Raw genomic sequence first — 19,273 nt, 5'->3', positions numbered from 1 at the left:
GTCAACAATGATGAGTTTTGTTGTTCCACCATTTTATTTTCTCCCTCTCTCTTCTGTTTTTCCTCCTTTTTTTCTGGCTGTGTGAGCGCTAGCGCGGTGACAGATGGCGAAGCCCTCCTCCTCCTCCTCCTCCTCCACCACCATCACATCTACCTCCTCCTGCTTCTCTCTCTCTCTCTCTCTCTCTCTCTCTCTCTTTCTCTCTTTCTCTCTGTGTGTCTCTCTTTCCCCCGGGAGGGCAAATCTCTCCGAATACGGGCGCATGTCAATCACCGGGCTCTCATGTGATGGCTCTTGCCGGTGACGTGCCAGCCATATGGGCGCTGGCATCACAGCCATAGCTGGTATGTAACCCCGTCCCCGGTAGCTCACGATTGCCACACGCACACACACACACACATACACACACATGCATACATGCTCACTTACTCACTCAGTCACTCACACGTATACACAAAGACACAGCCAAGACGCACGTTCGTTCACAAGCTCCACTTATTCGGGCGCGCGTGCTGGGAGAGCGGCACCGCTTAACGTCAGCACCAGTGAAGAAAGACGCGCGCTTCCTGCACCTATACTCTGATACAGAGCGGTGGTTCGCTCGCTCGTGTGGTCCCTGAAGATGGTCTGAAAGTAAAGAGCGTTTTTTTTTCTCCTCCCATCCCCTGCGAAGAGCTCGAGCCGAGGTAAGTTGGAACAAAAAAATACAGGCTTAGAAAAAAAAAACTATCAGTGTTGCTGAAGTGTCCGTGCAAAATGTAGGAGAAATTTAATCTATAAATTAAATGCATTTTAATTCCAGGTGTTTGGATATATTGTCAGAATTAACTTTTAATAAATGTTAGAGGTGAATTAAACACATTTATTGCACATACATTTTATTGTAAAGGTCTATTCTACAGATAAAAATGTAAATGTATAGTCGCCTCCAGTGTCAGTGACTTTGCTCTGGTATGTTGGGATCGATCCACTAGATTAAAAGCACAATGCCGGTGATGGCACGCTTTGAAACCCAATCTAATAAAAAAAAAAAATGTCACGCATTAACGTGCAATTTTCGTGTTTGCCTTTTTGTTGGATACCAATGCGGGCGCATTTGCACAAAATAGCTCCTCACTCTCTCACCTGCTCGGCTTGCCCTTCAACTTCAAACATCCCAAACTAGCTGGATTATCATAAATCAGACAGCCTAACGCGCTCAAGTCAAAAAGCCAAGCGTCTCCTGATCCCGATTTCACTGCTTTATGATCATTTACAGGAGCGGTTCCGAGGACTGGAGCAGCCCTGATCACAGCGCACGGGCTGTAAATAGATCACATCGGACACTAATTTGATTTAGAGATTCCTGCGTCTGGACCTTGAATCTGACAAACAAAAGACAATGAGTGTGAGACATTTCCGTGGAAGATTTGTTTTTATAAATCGGCTCCGGTACCTTGATGGAGGACGTCCTCGAACTTAATGGGAGATTTATTGATGATTTTGTCGATGATTTGCACGTTCAGTCTCGGAGCAAATGAAAGGGTGGGACAACGCCATTGACTGTGACAGGCAGTCTGCGGCATGATTTATCTCTGTTTGTCCAGTTTTATCTTCAACAATCTATCTCTCCAAAACATGGTTTGAACCATAAACAGAGCCTTTTTCAGTGGAGGGGCAGGAGGCTTTGCAAGAGAGGCCATTTCACGACTTGATTTTTTTATATTTAACGAGGGCTAAAACGATACACGCGATTTCCATCTGTAAAGGTTATCGCTGACTAAAAAGTGCTTTGAAATCGTGCACTCGTGCATACTGAATTATGTGTGAAATCTATTTCATGTAAGCTGCACGGTCTGTTAATTAAACGATGTTGTGTTTTTGCTTCTAATTGAGCAAACCTCCTGAGCCTGAGATTTAAAAACTAGATTTTGCCCCTGGCACACCCCCCGAGATAATTAACCAACCACCACAGCCTACCTTACCATGAGCTGCAAGTCTATCTGCTGCTGCACTATAATAATAGCTCGGAAGTGGAACGTGTCAGGGAGGAAGCCAGTGGAGCCTTATTGAATCTGTCAAAGATCACCGTGTTTCTGGGTGTTTCTTTTTCTGTGATGGGACTGCATTTGCTAATCAAGTGGTAGGCTGATCGTTTTCGTTTCGTTTTTCAGACGTTACAGTCAGCAAGTGTCATTAATGATTAATTGTTAACGGTTAATAATAAGGTATTATAATGATAGTGACAGTATTTTGTGTACTTTTACTATGATTAGTATTATTTTCATTGATCTGATATGTTTTAAAAACGGATTTTTTGTGTTCCGTTTCCCTTTTTCTCATATATATATATAAATGTATATATGATCAGACAAAATCAATTACATAAAATCGTCTTTGCCTTGCTTGCCATGAGCAGAGGTGCTGGAATGCAGCCAGGAGTGTATATGGGCGTCAGGAGGAGTGAAAGTGGGGGCCCCCATGGGACCTGTAATGTGGCCCCTGCCGCTGGGACCCGCTGCGATAGGACGCGTCAGGGCATACGACTGACAGCAGGGAATTAAATGGGGATCCGTCTGGCTGTAGCCCAGCCTAAGGATTTGAGGGTTTTCTTTCACTTTTACTCTTTCCCCAAATTTACGCATTTGTCATTTTTTCTGGGACAACACCAATTTAGCAATAACCTTAAATATAATACATCCTCGGGAGTTTATATAATCCTAAAATAAGCCAAATATCTGAATTTTTTATTGTGAAGTGCGATAAAGGAAGTTTTTTTTGTTTGTTTGATTTAGGGTTTTTGTGGAACCATTGTATCTGAAATTTCTTTGCTGTCACGCAATCTGCAGCGCCCACACAAAATGTCTTGTGATTCCGAGGCCTAATTTTCGATATATTCCTTCCCCTCTAGATCCACAATGTTAACGAGGCTTTTCAGTGATCCTTCGCTGCTTCCCGACGTACAAAAATATTCCGACTGGGCCGAAGACAGCGACAGCGACAAGATCAAAGAGGAGGATCAGGACACCCAGGACGGCATGGAGGTCTCTGGTCTAAGAGGAGGCAGTCGGACTCACTCAGAACACGATGGGGAAGACGACGAGGACGACGAAGTGGAAGAAGAGGACGACGGAGAGGACACGGAGGGAGACAGGCCCAAGAAACGGGGCCCCAAAAAACGCAAAATGACCCAAGCCAGGGTCGAGCGCTCCAAGATGCGGCGGATGAAAGCAAATACTAGAGAACGCAATCGCATGCATGACCTGAACTCTGCTCTGGACAATCTGCGTAAAGTGGTGCCCTGCTACTCCAAAACACAAAAACTGTCCAAAATTGAGACGTTACGATTGGCCAAAAACTATATCTGGGCCCTGTCTGAGATATTACGCTCTGGGAAAAGGCCTGACCTTGTGTCCTACGTCCAGACGCTGTGCAAGGGTCTCTCCCAGCCTACAACCAACCTGGTGGCTGGATGCCTCCAGCTGAACTCCCGCAACTTCCTCACTGAGCAACAGTGCCAGGAGGGGGGCAGGTATGGGTCAGGCTCCTTCTCCATGCATTCCTACCCTTACCAGTGCGCGCGTCTGTCTAGCCCCCACTGCCAACCGGGCTCGAACTCGCACCCGCTGAGGACACACGGCTATTGCTCAACTTACGACTCACTGTATGGCGGGAGCGGATCCCCGGAGTATAACAGTCCCGAATATGAGGGGCCTCTCAGTCCGCCTCTGTGCATCAATGGCAACTTTTCCCTGAAGCATCAAGGCTCTGCGTCCCCCGACAACGAGAAGGGGTACCACTATTCTATGCATTACTCCGGTCTGCCCGGCTCCAGACCCGCTGGGGCCCACAACCTGGTGTTTGGCTCCTCGGGGACCCGGAGCGGTATTCATACTGAAAACGTCCTGCCTTACCACGACATGCACATACACCACGAACGGGCCCCCGTCTATGATGAACTGAACGCGTTTTTTCACAATTAGACGACAAGCCTATCGTGCGTCCCCTTGCAATCAACAATCTATCCACGGCACACTTTTTGACAAGCTTACCCGCCAGGATTTAGGCATTCTGGGGGAAATCCTCCACTTGTTGTCATTAGTGTTGTTCTTTTAATTTGTTCTGTCTTAAAACATGTTTTTGCTATAGTCAGAGATGTAGTGGAAGGTAGTATACCTAACCTGCAAAGTGTTATTTTGCGCAATGTTTCTATCTCTAAGCGGAAATTTGACAAACAAATCAAGACTAATGAGGAAAATGGAATTTTACATTGTTCATAATTTTAATCTGTGGTTTGTCTTTGTATTGGTGGTTGTCTGTATTTTCATGGCTGGGAGTCAAAGTTTACGCACTAATTTATTCACCACTACATCACTGGCTACAGCTCTACCCTGATATTTGCGATGGTTTTCTAATAAAATACATGAATAACCGAGCAAAACGACATCACATTTGGAAAGATGTGTTTGATTGTTTGTTTGGGTTTTTTTGAGAAATAATTAAATCCAGACGAAAACAGAGGGAAAAATCCTGAGAACTGTACTTGTTGGGTTGCTTTAGAACAGGGGTGCTCACACTTTTTCCGCATGTGAGCTACTTATAAAATGACCAAGTCAAAATGATCTACCCACTACAAAAATCCAAAACATATACTTATTTATAAATATATTGAGGATTCTTTATATCTACAATGTATATACATGCATAACCGCAATATCCAATATTTCACAACACAATTAACTATGTAAATTTTTTGTCATTACCTGAGTTTACTCTGATGACTTGCACTGAATTGAATCAGCCAGGGATGCATAGTCCGGACAGTAGCTGCTGACGGCCAGGTTTAAGAGAAAAAAACCGAGAGCTAAAAATTGGAGTTAACTCGCTGACTAGCTTGTCAGTTTTACTACACTTCGCGCCGCTGTTTGCGCATGCGCAGCGACCTAAGCGTCAGAAAAAATCTGCTGTCATCTGACTGGCTTCCCTGTATCAATCAAGTGACGGGATGGATGATAGGCTGGCATCTATTTTTTTAATGCCATGCGATCTACCAATACTACCTTTGCGATCGACTGGTCGATCGCGATCGACGTATTGAGCACCCCTGCTTTAGAAGAATCTGTTCTACAGCAAATCAATCGTTTCTGCGTCTATGCAAAATCTAACGAGGCCACAGAGCGAGGCAAGTAGGCCCAGAAGGACACTGTATGTTCATCAGCACTGTTGCTGCACGCACGGGTGCGCGCACACACACACACACACACACACACACAGGAATAAACACGAATCTGAAAATGGGCTGGCCACAATGTTCAACTTTAAAATAAAAAACATAAATAAACAAAAAAATAAAAATAAATAAATAAATAAATGACATTGGAATCGGACTTTTTCTTATTTAATTTTCTACTTCTATTCATACATATTACCGTTGCTCTTCTAAGTGAGCCATTGCACTGTATTTTATTTTCAAATCAAATTTTTGGTTCCATATTTTCTATTTGCAATCTGCTATGCTAAACACTTCACTATTATCATTATTATTATTATTATTATTATTATTATTATTATTATTATTATTGCACGTATTTATTGTATTGTTTTCTAATTAATGTTAATAGTGTCCGGAAATGAAGGGAACACTGTGTTGCTGACCATTGTTCTATCTTTTTTTTTTTGCTCTTTCGTTATTTTAATTTATTTATTTTATTAATATTATTATTGCTTTATTTTTTGAAAAGACTCAAGTCTTTTAACTTTGTATTCAATAAACTGTGTGGTACAATAAAACGACGATAAACGAGACTGTGCAAATTGATTCCTTTTTAAGTCTTTGGACATCTACATGCGTTTTATTATTAAAATGACTTTAATTTATAAGGAAAAAAAGTGCATAGCCTGCATCACTCCTTTTGGATATTATGAGCCTGACCGGGCCTCGTGCCACAACCTGCAGGAGTTCCTCCAAGCCTCGGGGCTTTTATCCTATAAAATAGGGCAGGAGGGAGAGATCGGTGTTGCCATCTTTCTAGATTGACTAAAATGGTGCCAGTGCGTCGTTTTTGCCTGGCGAAGGTCTCCGCCTTTAAAAATGCACGGAAAGATTTGAATGTATCTCAGGACGTCAACAGATGTACTGCGGACATTTGGCTTAAGGGAGAATCTACAAGATGAATAGAACCTGGACACCGTGGTGAACACACGTACACACACACACACACACACACACACACACACACACACACACACACACACACACACACACACACACACACACACACACACACTCACGAAATACAGATTAAATTATGCTAAGCGCTGCAATTAACAGCATCATGGAGTCTCCTTCACACTTTCTTGACCAGAAAGAAGGAAGAAAGAAGTCTCTTTCAGCACCTCGGACAGCTCTTACACCTGGTGTTTGGTCCATGCAGTGTGAAGCTTAACGCCATGCAGAACATAAAGGGCTCCATTTTGCAAGTGATTTTTTTAGATTTTTAGGAAACAAACACGTTGTGTATGTCCTTTTCTTTTGCACCAGAATATTCCATCGCTCATTCAGAAGTCTAAAGTTCCAACACCAAAAGGAAAACACATAAACACCTCTTCTGTTAATCATCACATTATTTCGATCGCTTAAATACTCTTTACATCATTGATACATAAGCATTAGGCCTGTTTGTTTCAAATGCCTTCATATTTATAATTGTGTAAAAAAAGAAAACCCACACACACACACACTTTGCGATCCTGACGCAACGGAAGCAATGCAGCCGTGACACCAGCTAAAATCCAAATATTTGTTAAAACAATATTATTTTAAAGACTATTCATTAACATATCCATGCTGATGTATAATCAGTTCCCTTTCCTTTCCTAAAAGTTCCCTTCTTCAAACTTTAACACATCTGAAAACATTTAAACACTTCAGTAATATGGCAATATGAATATATAGGCTTATTCATCAGGTGTTTGAATTGATTCAGGTGGATATATGAGGTGTAAATTCTCCCTATCACACACATCAAGTTATCACAGAGGAGAAGTCTGAATAACATAACTTCTAAAAACCAATTTAACCACCTTTAATTTATGTATATATTATTTAAAGGGAGAAAAATCATCGTGTGGTGTCCACACGCTGTCACAGTGCAAGGGGCAGCCGTTGCGACCCCGGCTGGGTTTGGAGCTCTGCCCTGCAACCCATATGCTCCCCAAAATGTGGTGGGTGCTCACTGCTGTAATGACACACACAGGACCTGAGTGGCGGGTGATGGTACGCAACATCAACACCGAAGAGAAAACAAATAATTATATAAATATATCAAAAAGTATAACTCAGATTGTTCCACGGCTTTTTAAAATAAATCAGATGTTTTGGGAGCGGAGAATGTTTTAATTATATTGATGTTTAAAATGTTGCTTTGAAATGTTGGAATCATGTATTTTTTTCTGGAACAACTTGCTGATCATTTCCTGTCAATTCGGCAAATCTGTGTGTTCCCACGAATTTAATCTGCTGATATCAATGCTTAAGGTTTGGATGAATGCGACACACCATAAGTTATGTGAGAATGTAATAATGTTCTGTGTAAAACATGCACCAATAAAAAAAAATAGCAATTTTTACTTACAGCAGTTTCCGTCAAAAAAGAGAAAAAAAAATCAGCACTTTCTTAATTAAACGTATATATTCAACTTATTAACCTCGACGTCTTTACTGGGTATTGATCTAACGACGATTCACATCATTTAAAAATAAAATGAGTGTTTTATTGTGAAAACTAAGTTATGAAAATTGCCATTTTTACCTCTCTCTTCCCCAAAAGAGGAAGATATCGTCATGTGGAATATAAAAATTATAATGCCTTGAAAAGCTTGAAAAAAGACGAGTTTTTCGTCGAGAACATACCTGTAACAGGGAAAAAAATATCGTTACACGTTTTGTAGTTCGGACATATTGACGGCATATATTTTTACTGATCCTCAAGTAGTCTGTAAATTCTTCTGTAATAACAGTATGTTGTTTTATGTGATAAATATCATTGAAGATTGATCAATATATTTAAAAAATACTTCTATTTATAGAAGCTCAACTCATGGGTGCAGTGACAGTCCCTGGTGGGAATCAAACCAATAATCAGACACTGTTGTTTCGAATTATTTGCTTTAAACCTCCTCCCACATAAAACTCTGAGGCCCACTCTGCTTTTTTGTGTTAACACTTTTGTGCCCCTATGTTCTTTTTGGCCTCATCAGCAGAAAAAATAAATAAAAAGAAGAGTGCATGGATTTCTGGAGGAGCCAATCTAAAAGTGACTCCAGCCAGCAGTGGGAGAGGGCATCTATCAAAATACTCCCCGAACCCCCGACACCACCATCACCACCTCCTCTTCCTCCACAGTCCGGTGAGAGTGAAAGAGTGAGAGGCTGGCAGGCTGGCGGAGGAAAGCCGTGCCAAGTCCCTTAATGTTCCCCAGCAGCAGCACCAGGAGCTCCGGAGAGGACAACCCAGTGTGTGCGCCAGTGTGCCAGTTCACCGGGCCAAAGTGGCACTGCTGGGAGGAGTCGATGTTTCTTTCCTAATTTTTGCAGCATCTGTTCATTATCCAGGACGTTTAAAAACGAGAGCGCTCATCCCGAGTAACCCTTCGCAAAACACACACACACACACATCGTACACACAACTCACGCAGATACACAGCAGTAAGGCATTTCTGTGAAGAGTTGGTCTATGAATATGCATATTTCTCTCTAATGTTATGTAGTACACGAGCTCATGCATTGCAAGAAGGTTGTGTTGCATCCTTGGAATTTAACTGCGGGTGTTGAAAGCCCTCACATGTGGTTACCTTGCAACAAATTAGGCTGGTGGCACACATACAGACACACGCAACAGCCAAATTTGAAAGAAAGTAGTAGTAGTTGATTTAAAAAATCGCAGGCAGCTTGCAAAAGGTTTTAGCTTTGAAGGAAAAAGAGCAAATCAGTTAGATTGGCAACCTCTTGTCTACTAACTTGCCACTGTTAGTCATGCAGTGAACGCATTTATGCTTTTAGTTCCATGGAACGATTACAGGCCTCTGCGTGAGCGCTAAGTGCGTGTAGAGGGAAAGAGAGGTTGTGACACAATAAGCTCATAAAGGAGTGTGCAATAAGGTCAAACTGAGAAATATTTTAAATATAAATATATGCAGCTCTCGTCAATAAAAAAGAAAAGAGATGAGGAATTCACAAGTGTTTTTCTTATAGAGTTTATGAATTTCTGCGAACATTTGTTCTTTTCTGTGATTAAATCATTTAATGTATAATTAGTGGCGATATCGTAAATAAAAACTAAGTTGCATTTACAAAAAAAATCATTTAGCTAGTCTGACTTAAGAAAAAAAAACTTCCAGTGACACTCCGTGCTCCACTCAGGATGAAAAGTGAGTGAATGAATCTCGCTGTTTAAATTATCATGTTCATGCCCACTCGTTTTCTCACTCAACTTGGTAGGGGGAAAAAATCTAGAGTGTTTGTCCGACATAACAGTCAATAGTGCGATTATCAAAATGTCACAAGTACTATGGTGTGAATTCCAATTAACGTCTAGCTAAAATAATAATCGAGTGTTTTGCTAAATGCAGATATCAGTTAAGAATATGTGCAAAAGATATGAGGGGGGATAAAAGCGCTGGGAATTAAAAGTCGATGGGGGGAAAATGATCTGTTCAAGAGATTGTGAGCTGTCGCAATCTGTCAGTGACTGAAAACAAAATGAGTCAGTTAAAAGGGACACAGACAGGGAGACATAGAAATATACAACACTCTGTGTGTGTGTGTGTGTGTGTGTGTGTGTGTGTGTGTGTGTGTGTGTGTGTGTGTGTGTGTGTGTGTGTGTGTGTGTGTGTGAGAGAGAGATATTTAATAATTTATGAACAAAAAAAGGAAGAATGAGGAAAGTACACACACACACACACCAGTGTTTACATTAACTTCTCTGGCATCTGCGCGCACGCAGCAGCGCTGAAAAACTGAAATGTTCCACATGTGTACAGACTGAGGAAACAATCGGCCAACCCTTTTGCCAAACTCTGTGCCAGTGCGCACCCCCGCCCCTCACACTGCCAGACAAGGGTGCAGGCCTGTCACTGGCAGTTCGTTCAGAGGAAATTCCACAACATCTGTTTGTTATCGCACAATGGGGCACCGCAGAGTACGGGCAGTGGGGCAGGAGACGAGGCAGAAGCTAAACTGAGAGTGTGCTACTGCTGGAGGTTCTGCCAAGGGAAAAAGAGGTGGGTGGGGGGAGGAGGAAGTAAGGTGGAGGGGAAAGGGGTGATAGGAGGTTGGAGGGTAAAAGGGGCAGGGATAAACTGCCAGGTGTGCAAAAAAACCGCCCCAAAAAACAGAGGTGGAGATCAGGGTGAGAGCCAGGTAGGTTTCAGGACCTTGGCGGGTGGCCAGGTGCTTTTTTCCGGGGTTTCTGCGGTGCAAGATGTTGACGCATAGGATGGCTACCTGAACAGAAATGTTTGTTCACGTAATTTGAGTACAGAAACTCTTCTTGACCTGTATCACATCCTTACCATGGCCCAGTTCCGGTATGCTCAGGAGGTTCCGGGGGGTGGGCGTGGCTGGCCTCCTGTTTAGGAGGTTAAGTAGAAGCGTGCGCAGGGACGCAACTGGATCAGAGGGGGTTGGGGTTCGTTGCTGGTCTACACAGATGGCATGTGTACGCGTGCATGTGCGTGCATGTGTGTTATGATAGGGTTGGATGATGCCCTGGTCACATGGGCAGCAGTAATTGGCCTCCATATTGACCAGTTTGCAGCGCTGGGGGGCGGGCAGTCTCCCAGCTGGACCTGTCAGATGGCATCGCATCCACCTCACTGATCACCCCCCGGACGACCTCCGTACCTCTCCCCTTTCCCTTTCATCTCTCCCTTTTCCTTCATCCCTTCATCTACTCCGCTTCTCTCAGTCACCTTTAATCTCCATTCGCCCGCCTCTTCTGCCATCAGAGGATGACCTGCTCTGTCCATCACCATTAATTTCCTCAGCTCTTCCAAACTTGAAGCAAGAACTTTAGAGTAGCCTTCTGGCTCATCACAGGGTGATAAACACTTTTTTCTTCTATGCTTGCCTATGATCATCAGCTTTGATTTATTAGACAGAAGCACTGCAAATCCCATTTTTATGGATTAATAAACTGCCCCCTAACTTTGACCTTGAAGCAAGCCAAAAATACCTACTTGTTTTTTGGTTGTTTTTTTGTTTGTTTTTTCAGTGCAGTATTCAGTTAACAATAATTTAGATTTTTTTAAAAACCCAACCTTTTGATATAGCTTGTCTTGATTAAGTAATTGAAATTCATTGTTGGGTCTGAAATGCAAATTTGATGTGCCATCATTGAAATAATTAAACTCAGAGATTTTGGTGGGACAAAGTCCTTGAACTAAAAACAGTGCAATGAAATGAGGGGAAACTAAAAGAGGTAAAGATAATGAGAACATTTCAGTAAGAATTTTTTTATAAGAATTAAAGAACATTTCATGTAATGTTTATAATAACATTGGACCACCCTGAAACAAACCAGATCATTCCACGCAATCAACAAAACATTATTTAGTTTCTAAAGCAAAAATAATGCTCTTATTTAAAGGTGGGAACATTTTTTAAACAGGAACAATTGACTTGCAAAAAGAAAGAAAAACATGTTTTTGCAGCGTGTAAAACAGACTTCTGTGTATCTGCTTGACTTCTGACATGATATCACCCTCCCACCTGGAGAAGTGATGGTGTGCGTTTTGCTGTGAGGCGCCCGACTGTGAGGAGTTAGCGCTATAGAAAGGATTTCATCCCAGGCTTGGCAAGGAAGGGTCTCTGGGTAGGTGCAGAACAATCGTCTCTCCTTCGGTCCTGCCAGCCAGGAAACATAGAGAGCTGGCACGCGCTCAGTGGGAAAAAGAGCGGGAGTGACAAGGGGGATGGACACACATATACACACACAGTCATTGTGTTCATCCCTTCTTCACAGTACCAAAATGGGTTCTGATGATGCCGCCGGGGATTGTGGGATGACAGGCTGGTTCTGCAAAGTGAATGGGAGGACCTTATGAAAATAGTCTGTAAAATGACCGCAGTGTTAGTCTGCTGTGAGACTAACAGATACACAGACAGACAGACAGAGAGGGAGGGAGAAGAGAGAAGCAAATAGAGACAGAGAAAGCAATGAAGAGACCAGCAGAGCAGCACAGTGTCTGCCATGCATGAACCTCTGCCAGGAAACGCTCACATGGGAACGCACGTATAAGAGTTTGTGTGTATGTTCAATAAACATTCACGTGAACAAGTGCTCTTTGTATTTCTCAGTACAAGTGGACACAGGAGTGTATAACGCACATGCATGCAGTGTGTGCGTGCATGTGCGCCTTTATGCATGAGCAAGAATGAGAAGGAGGATGAGGAGAGGTGGGAGAGGAGGGTGAAGTGTGTTTGTGTGTGCTGAGGAGAAGGAGGGAGGTGGGGGGGAGGAGTGGGGTGCACGTTTAAATTCTGTGACATCTGTTCATTACAACTAGAGTGTGTTTATTTTTATACAGCCAGCCACAAGCAGTGAGCTCGGCTGGCACCGCTGGTTAATGTACCAGCCTGAGAAGACGACAAAGCAAATGAAATATTAACCGACAGACAGACAGAAAAAAGGAAATGAGTGAGGACGAAGGGAGAGAAAGAGGGAAAATTATAACATAATATGTTACAAAAATGCACAAACACACACACATACACAAAGACATACACACACAGTGTCTAACCTCACGCAATAAAGTCTCCCATTCTGATCTAATTAAGAAGAAAGACACAGTCAACAAAACGCAGTGGAAAGGCCTAGAAATCTGCACGCGCACGTGTCTGCTGCAGGCAGGATAAAGGAAAGTGATGTATAGTAGATACAAGTTGCAATACACAAAGATGCTTCTACATTCCACATTACTTAAAATAAGCTTCATTCTTTTCAGACAAAATCACAAATGTCTGTTGAAGCTACAGAGAACACAGCACTGCAACTGATACACACAGTTCAACATGAAGGTTACTCCCTTTTTAGTGTATTTAACTGGAAAAGTGTTGAATGATTTGATTTCCAGCTGCTGCACGGAATATTTCTGAAGGTGTTTTGTGTCCACAGCTGTGAGGAAAAGGAAAAATTTTTTGATTTTCTACCTATCATCTGACATCTTGTTTTTAATGTTCTGATTTTAAGAGCATCACTTGTAATTTTATATTTTCGTCTGTTAACTTGTTCTCGTCTTAAACTTGTTGACTAAATTGGCTCCAAAGCACAATGTCCTTAGATTATGATGTGATGTGTTAGTTTTACATGGCTAGTATGAGGCTGATTGTGGACCTTTTTTTTCTGCTGGTGGGGATTACCTTTTATCCGTCCAATGGGACACATCGTTGCTGGTCAGCTCAGGCCAATCTGTTCTGCTGCTCATGTAGTCAAAACACTTGACCGAGAGCGCAGACCAACAACATTCCAGACTTTTGCATCAACAAGGTCCCTGCACTGCACTCCCTCTGACGACAGCCTCAACTGCCCCCACGCCCAGCTCCACTCTCATGTTCCCCTGGGACAGCCTGCTCTGGAATGCCACTCATGGGGAAGAATCTCGCTGCAGGCACTCAATATGTCACATGTGTCTCTGAGAAAGAGAGGGAGCCTGAGAGAGGTGTGGCAGGTATGTGCTTTTACAAGGCAATGACAGGTTGGCTGTCATGCCTTTGTGTGTGTGTGTCTGCGTGTAAAAGACTGCCAGATTAAAGGTTTAAAGGGTTCAGATTAACAGGCTCAGGATGCAACGCCTTGCTCTGAGCAAAAGCGAATTAGGATGGCATTAACATCTCTTCTGTACCAGCACATTAGCCATTCATTACCGTGTGGTTGCACAATCAGTACCAGGCTGTCCCTCTGTGTTATTGCATTCATGACAATGTTAACATGTCGGAACGCTTTGTTATTCATAGGCCATTAGCACAACTAGAATTTAACCACTCACTAATCAGGAGTTAATCACCAGGTTCTTTCACTTTAAAAGCATTTTCTCAAAGTTTGAATTTATTAACATGCTTTGATTTACACCTTGGAACTCTAATAGTTCAGCTTCTGTGTCTGTTTCCAGTGTGTGCAGTGACACAAACAGGCATCTATGCTGCACTGAACCCTGTACACCAGTATGTTGTAAATCTGTAGAACTGCTCTGTGAGCGCATTTTGGAAAGGCAGAAAAAGCACTGAAACATAGCAAAACACAAAGGGACCCCAATGCAAGTCATCAATGCCAATTAAAAATTATTTGTGCCAAAATAAAGCTCAGTGGCTCTGCGAGATATTAAATGTATAAAGTGTTTATCAGCTCTGGGTTTTAGAACTAATACTTTAATATCGCACAGCACTGTGTTTTGAAAATGTTTGTTTTTGATTGAGCTGAGGATTTTTTCTTCTCTCTACAAGAGATGCTCAATTTATGGGTACTGATTTATTTATGCTCCTACTTCTCAAACACTTAAAATGAAGCTAAGCTTGTGCCCATTCATTTAGGTGGGTAGAGCTGATATTTTTACATTGTTTTAAATTCCGATATGAAAGAGGTACCGCAATGTGATGAGTCCAGAGAAAATATTATCGGAATCAATTCAGGTTTTAAGAGGTTTAAAGCAACTTGTTAGCCGAGTGGCCTATAACTTTGATGCTTTTATTTTAAATATTACTCTGATAATGTTGTTTTCGGCTAGAGCAAGCAGCTGTTCCAAGTGGAAAAAAACCTCTAAAAACCCACTGACCTGCCTGCCACTAAACATAGACAAATACACAGGATATATTCAGTTCAGTTCAGTTCAGTTTTATTTCAAACATTTCAAGCATGTGCCTTCACAATCATTACAAAATATCTATATATATATATTTAAACATCTCTGCATTTATCAAAAAAAAAAAAAAACCCTCAAAGGTTAAAGGAGACCAAAGAAAGAGTTAAAAGAGAGTAAGTATCCATTCAAATTTACAAAGTCCAAAATGCGACTTTTAAATGAACGCTAATTCTTGGCTAACAAGTTTGTCACCTTAACACCTTAAATTATACTTTATTGAACCCCGTAGAGAAATTCCTCTCTGCATTTAACCCATTCACTCAGTGAAGCAGCAGGCAGCCATTGAGCGCACGGGGAGCAGTGTTTAGGAACAGTACCTTGCTCAGGGGTACCTCAGGGTAGTTGTTTAGGGAATCGAACCCCCGATCTTCCGATCATGGGGCCACCACTCTACCTATTGAGCTATCCCTGCCCAAATCACAGTGAATTAAATCAGATTAAATCACCTTGAATTGTGATTATGAAGTGCTGTGTTCTCTGACTAAAATTAGATAAAAGAAATAAGTACAGCGTGTTTAAGAGCAACACAATGAAGAAACAGTGTGCGTTTAAAACATAGTTTTAAATTTGAGAAATGTATTTGTTACCTGGGATGACAAATCATCTTCTCTATTTCTACATTTATACAAAGGCAAAGCAATACATTTTGCGCTGCTAAATTCAATGTTTGAACAATTTCTAGATGACACACATCACACAGAATAGCATGCCTAATTCATGAAAGCAATGCACAACTCTCAACTGCAAACTTTTCCATGTGTCTGAGTGTGCCAAGAGAGATGTGAAGACATGGACTGACACACCATCTCTTCTCTAAAGCCTTCCTCCTCAGCATCGCCAGATTAAGGGATTAGCAGGCAAGGCAAGCACTAAAGCTGGCTAATTCTTACCCAAGCACAGAGAGCTAAGGCTACCCAGAGCCCCGTGGAGCCCCTCTCTCCTCAGAGCAGCTGTGTGGTGGAAAAGAGGGACAGAACCACTTCCCTCTGAGGGACCGGAAGAAAAGGAAAGAGAAATCAAAGCATCGTTTATATGACTTTTGCATATAAACACAGATTCTTTAATATGTCCTCGTAATATGTGTTGATACAAGGAACCCACTTCAAATAGAATCCAGACAAACAGACTATAATACAATGCGATCCTTATGCAGTGATCAGGATCTAACCAGTACTAATGGGACGTCACAAAGCTTTACTTAACATAACAATGTCCCAGCACTGCCACTTTTTATACATGACTGCACTTATCTATTCATTTAGAGTTCCCTTTCACACCAACATTTAGATCTTTGCATGCACTATGAATCAATGAATCAAGGGTCCAACTAATTAATTGTTGAGAGATATAATATAAAGAAAAAATGTTAACCAGACAGGCAGCTGGATACTTGTTGAATTTCTGGGGTATATTAATTATATTTTATTTGAATGAGGCCAAACCAATCAACATTAACAAAGCACTTTTAAAGTGATATTTACTATTTCTCTTGGATGAAGGTTGGAAAGTTGGTGGGACACAAAGGCAAACAATGAAGCACGAGGGAAAGATTTCCCAGCAGAGTCTCAGCACAAACACACATATTCATCTTGCGTTTCTGTGCACTTGGGAGAGCAAAAGCAGGTAAACGACATCTATCTCAGTTTGTATGCGATGAACAAGAGGAAAGGCAACGAAAGTGAGAGAGAAAGAGAAGGAGAAATGGGGGTAAAGACAGAGAGGGTCCGTGGTTTGGGCGCGTGCTCTCCAGTGGGCAGAGGACAATGCAAAGCTGGCAGAGTTAGTGTCTCTTGCCAGAGGGAATAGAGTGCCACATGGTGCCCCTTTTGAGCAGGGCCAGCCTGGAGGGGGATGTGGGCCACAATGCATGCACGCATGTGTGCTTGTGTCTGCTTTTGTGCATGCACTTGTGCACATATGTGCATGTGTGTACATCCACACAAATCTTTTCAAAAGGAGAAGAGTCGAGGATGATGTATGTTCAAGTTTTAGGTGTAATTTATGTAGATTTGTGTGTGTGTTAAAGTGCAAAACTGGTTGTGTGAGTGTGTGTGTGCCTATGTGAAGGAGGGGGTACAGAAAGGTGGGGCACAGGGTGGGTGTGTGTGCGGGGGAGTCCCAGTTCCCTTTTGCATCTTAAATTCCTCAACATCTGTTCAACCCTTCTCTGTGGTAGCAGCAGCGGGTTGTGAGTTCTCTGTGTACGTGTGCACGCATGCTTGTGTGTGTTGACTGTTTATGTCTGTCTTCATATGTGCATGCTCTGCTGAAGGTGCTGGTTGTTACCCGCACCTTAATTAGAAGAAGACAGAGGCTCATTTTCAACAATACTTTCAGGTAATGGGAGGCGTTCACAGTGAATACAAAGAGAGACCCATTCACCTCCAAAAACTGCTACATCTCCTCCACTCCCAGGACTGTGACCCAAATTACATCTCAAGTTCAACGGCTTTGATCAAAAACTAAAATGCACGTTACAGGTTTGCATTGTTAATTTTTTGTTTTCCTTAATCCAGCAGTGGATAAGGCTACAGTTGGCAGATGAAGCAGGATAACGTACAAAACCAAGTAGGGCAACCTGAATGACCCAAGAGTGTGTCCCAGCTATTAAGCCTGACTGCATTTAGTACAGTTTTCTAGCACAGATTTGAAGAGGTCTGAGTGAGATGTGGGTTAGCAGTAGAGCACCATGTGCACGTATGAATGCGAAATGAAATTTTTGAAATGAAATATTTAGGTCCTGTGTGCCATCTCCTGAGCGAGAGCGACTCGAGTTTCAAAGCGTAAACACAAACAGCTCTGAGCGAAGGCAGTGGTGCAAAATGAATTTTATCAAGTACGGTATACGTTTGCAATGCCGCTACCTTTACTAATAACTTTAATAACACCATACACAACTAACTGACTATATTTCAGAGCATAAAACTCTTCTCTAAACTCAATTTAACTAACAGTCCAGCAATTGTTTATTATATTGCAGTTTAAAAAGTATAAATTTTTAGAAATTAAATGACAATGCAATGCAGATAATAAGTAACATTAGCAAATTATGTAGCAGTAGCTGCATGCTTTCAGATGACTTTACATACAGAAGTACAATGGCATTCACTTATAGCAATGTAAGTTAATTAAGTTTATGTTTAATATAGGATGTAAAACTCTGTTTATCAGTTGCCTGTCTGGGTCAGAGGTAGACACATAAAGCAACGAGACTGCACAGACCCATCTGTAACCTCTTTGACAGACACTATCCATTCGGCACCCCTCACTAACCCGGTGCCAGTCTTGTGCCACCTTGATGCCAAGCCTGCCAAACTTATGTCACATCAGACCAGACCCTGTGTCAACTCCTCACAGTACATATGCCAACCCGATGCCCTCCACATGCCAACCTCATGCTAGATTGGTGGCAATCCTCAGACAACAATATGCCAAAGGAGGACCTCTGCTTGGTCCTGTGTGCTAATCCCCCTCAGCGGTGGGCACTGGGCGACACTGTATGGAAGTGGAAAAGGTCAAAAGTCACTAGTGAATTAGGGTTCAAAGACAAATCTGTCGTTTTGGTTCTTCTTCAGTGAATGCAATTAGCAATGAAATCATGCTCCCAAGCCCTGCTTAACCACTAATCTCAGAGTCTCTGGGTTCCCTCCAGTCTGCCTGTCTACCAGCCTGTCTCCCACCAAAGCCCCTCACCTCTGTCTCTCTCTCTGTCTCTCCTGATGCCTGCTGGCACTTTGGGAGCAGTGCCCCTCCAATCCCTGTACCCCCCCCCCCCCCCCATCTTCCATTTCCACCTCCCCCCACCCCACCTCCTATCTTCCTCCCTCCCTCTTCCTCCTCCTCTGGATGCCAGCCGACGGCCCTCACAGTGTGGCACGCCATCTGCTGCCGCCCGCCCCGGCAACCCCCCCTCCCCTCTACCCCCGCTCCCCCCCACCCAACACACCCCTGCAGACAGCAGCTACCCACAATCCCCCTCTGCCTCAGCCGCGCGGCGCATAGAACAGGAGGCTTTCGCACAGATCACTTCACCCCCCGATGCCCCCGCCATAAAGGAGGAAACTGGGGAAAGTGTGTGTTTTTGTGTATTTACGATGAAAGTGGTGGGGGCTTTATGGCCAAAGGAGGCAAGCTAAATAAAAACAACACACGTTCTGTACATGCATCTGTACATCCATGTATGCACGCCCAATACAAAACACTCGGTTATACTTCACATTTGGTTTTTGTTGTTGTTTTTTGATTTTTTATCTTGCTGAGCATGCATTCACATTCACAAGTCACTTGTTCACACTTAGCCAAACACTTTTTAACTTGAAGTTTACTTTTTTTTTGGTTGTATAAGCCACATACACCATTCTCTCACATGCATTCAGGAC

At 42.6% G+C, this 19,273-nt stretch overlaps 1 protein-coding gene across 1 annotated transcript; it reads left to right on the top strand.

Annotated features, from left to right (window-relative positions):
- The first annotated feature begins 1,504 nt into the window (after positions 1–1,504).
- Positions 1,505–4,015, top strand: LOC146672018 (neurogenic differentiation factor 2-like). The gene is made up of 2 exons (XM_085405272.1): positions 1,505–1,524; positions 2,891–4,015. Exons 1-2 carry the CDS (start codon positions 1,517–1,519, stop codon positions 3,960–3,962), a joined length of 1,080 nt encoding a protein of 359 aa, XP_085261398.1. The 5' UTR covers positions 1,505–1,516; the 3' UTR covers positions 3,963–4,015.
- Positions 4,016–19,273: the final 15,258 nt, after the last annotated feature.

This window comes from Rhamphochromis longiceps, linkage group LG4 (genome assembly GCF_057381845.1).
Source record: "Rhamphochromis longiceps isolate RC_006_pf linkage group LG4, R_longiceps_female_GT1.1, whole genome shotgun sequence".
Lineage (NCBI taxonomy): Eukaryota > Metazoa > Chordata > Actinopteri > Cichliformes > Cichlidae > Rhamphochromis > Rhamphochromis longiceps.
The sequence above is the reverse complement of the archived record's forward strand: the minus strand, read 5'-3'. Positions and strand labels throughout refer to the sequence as shown.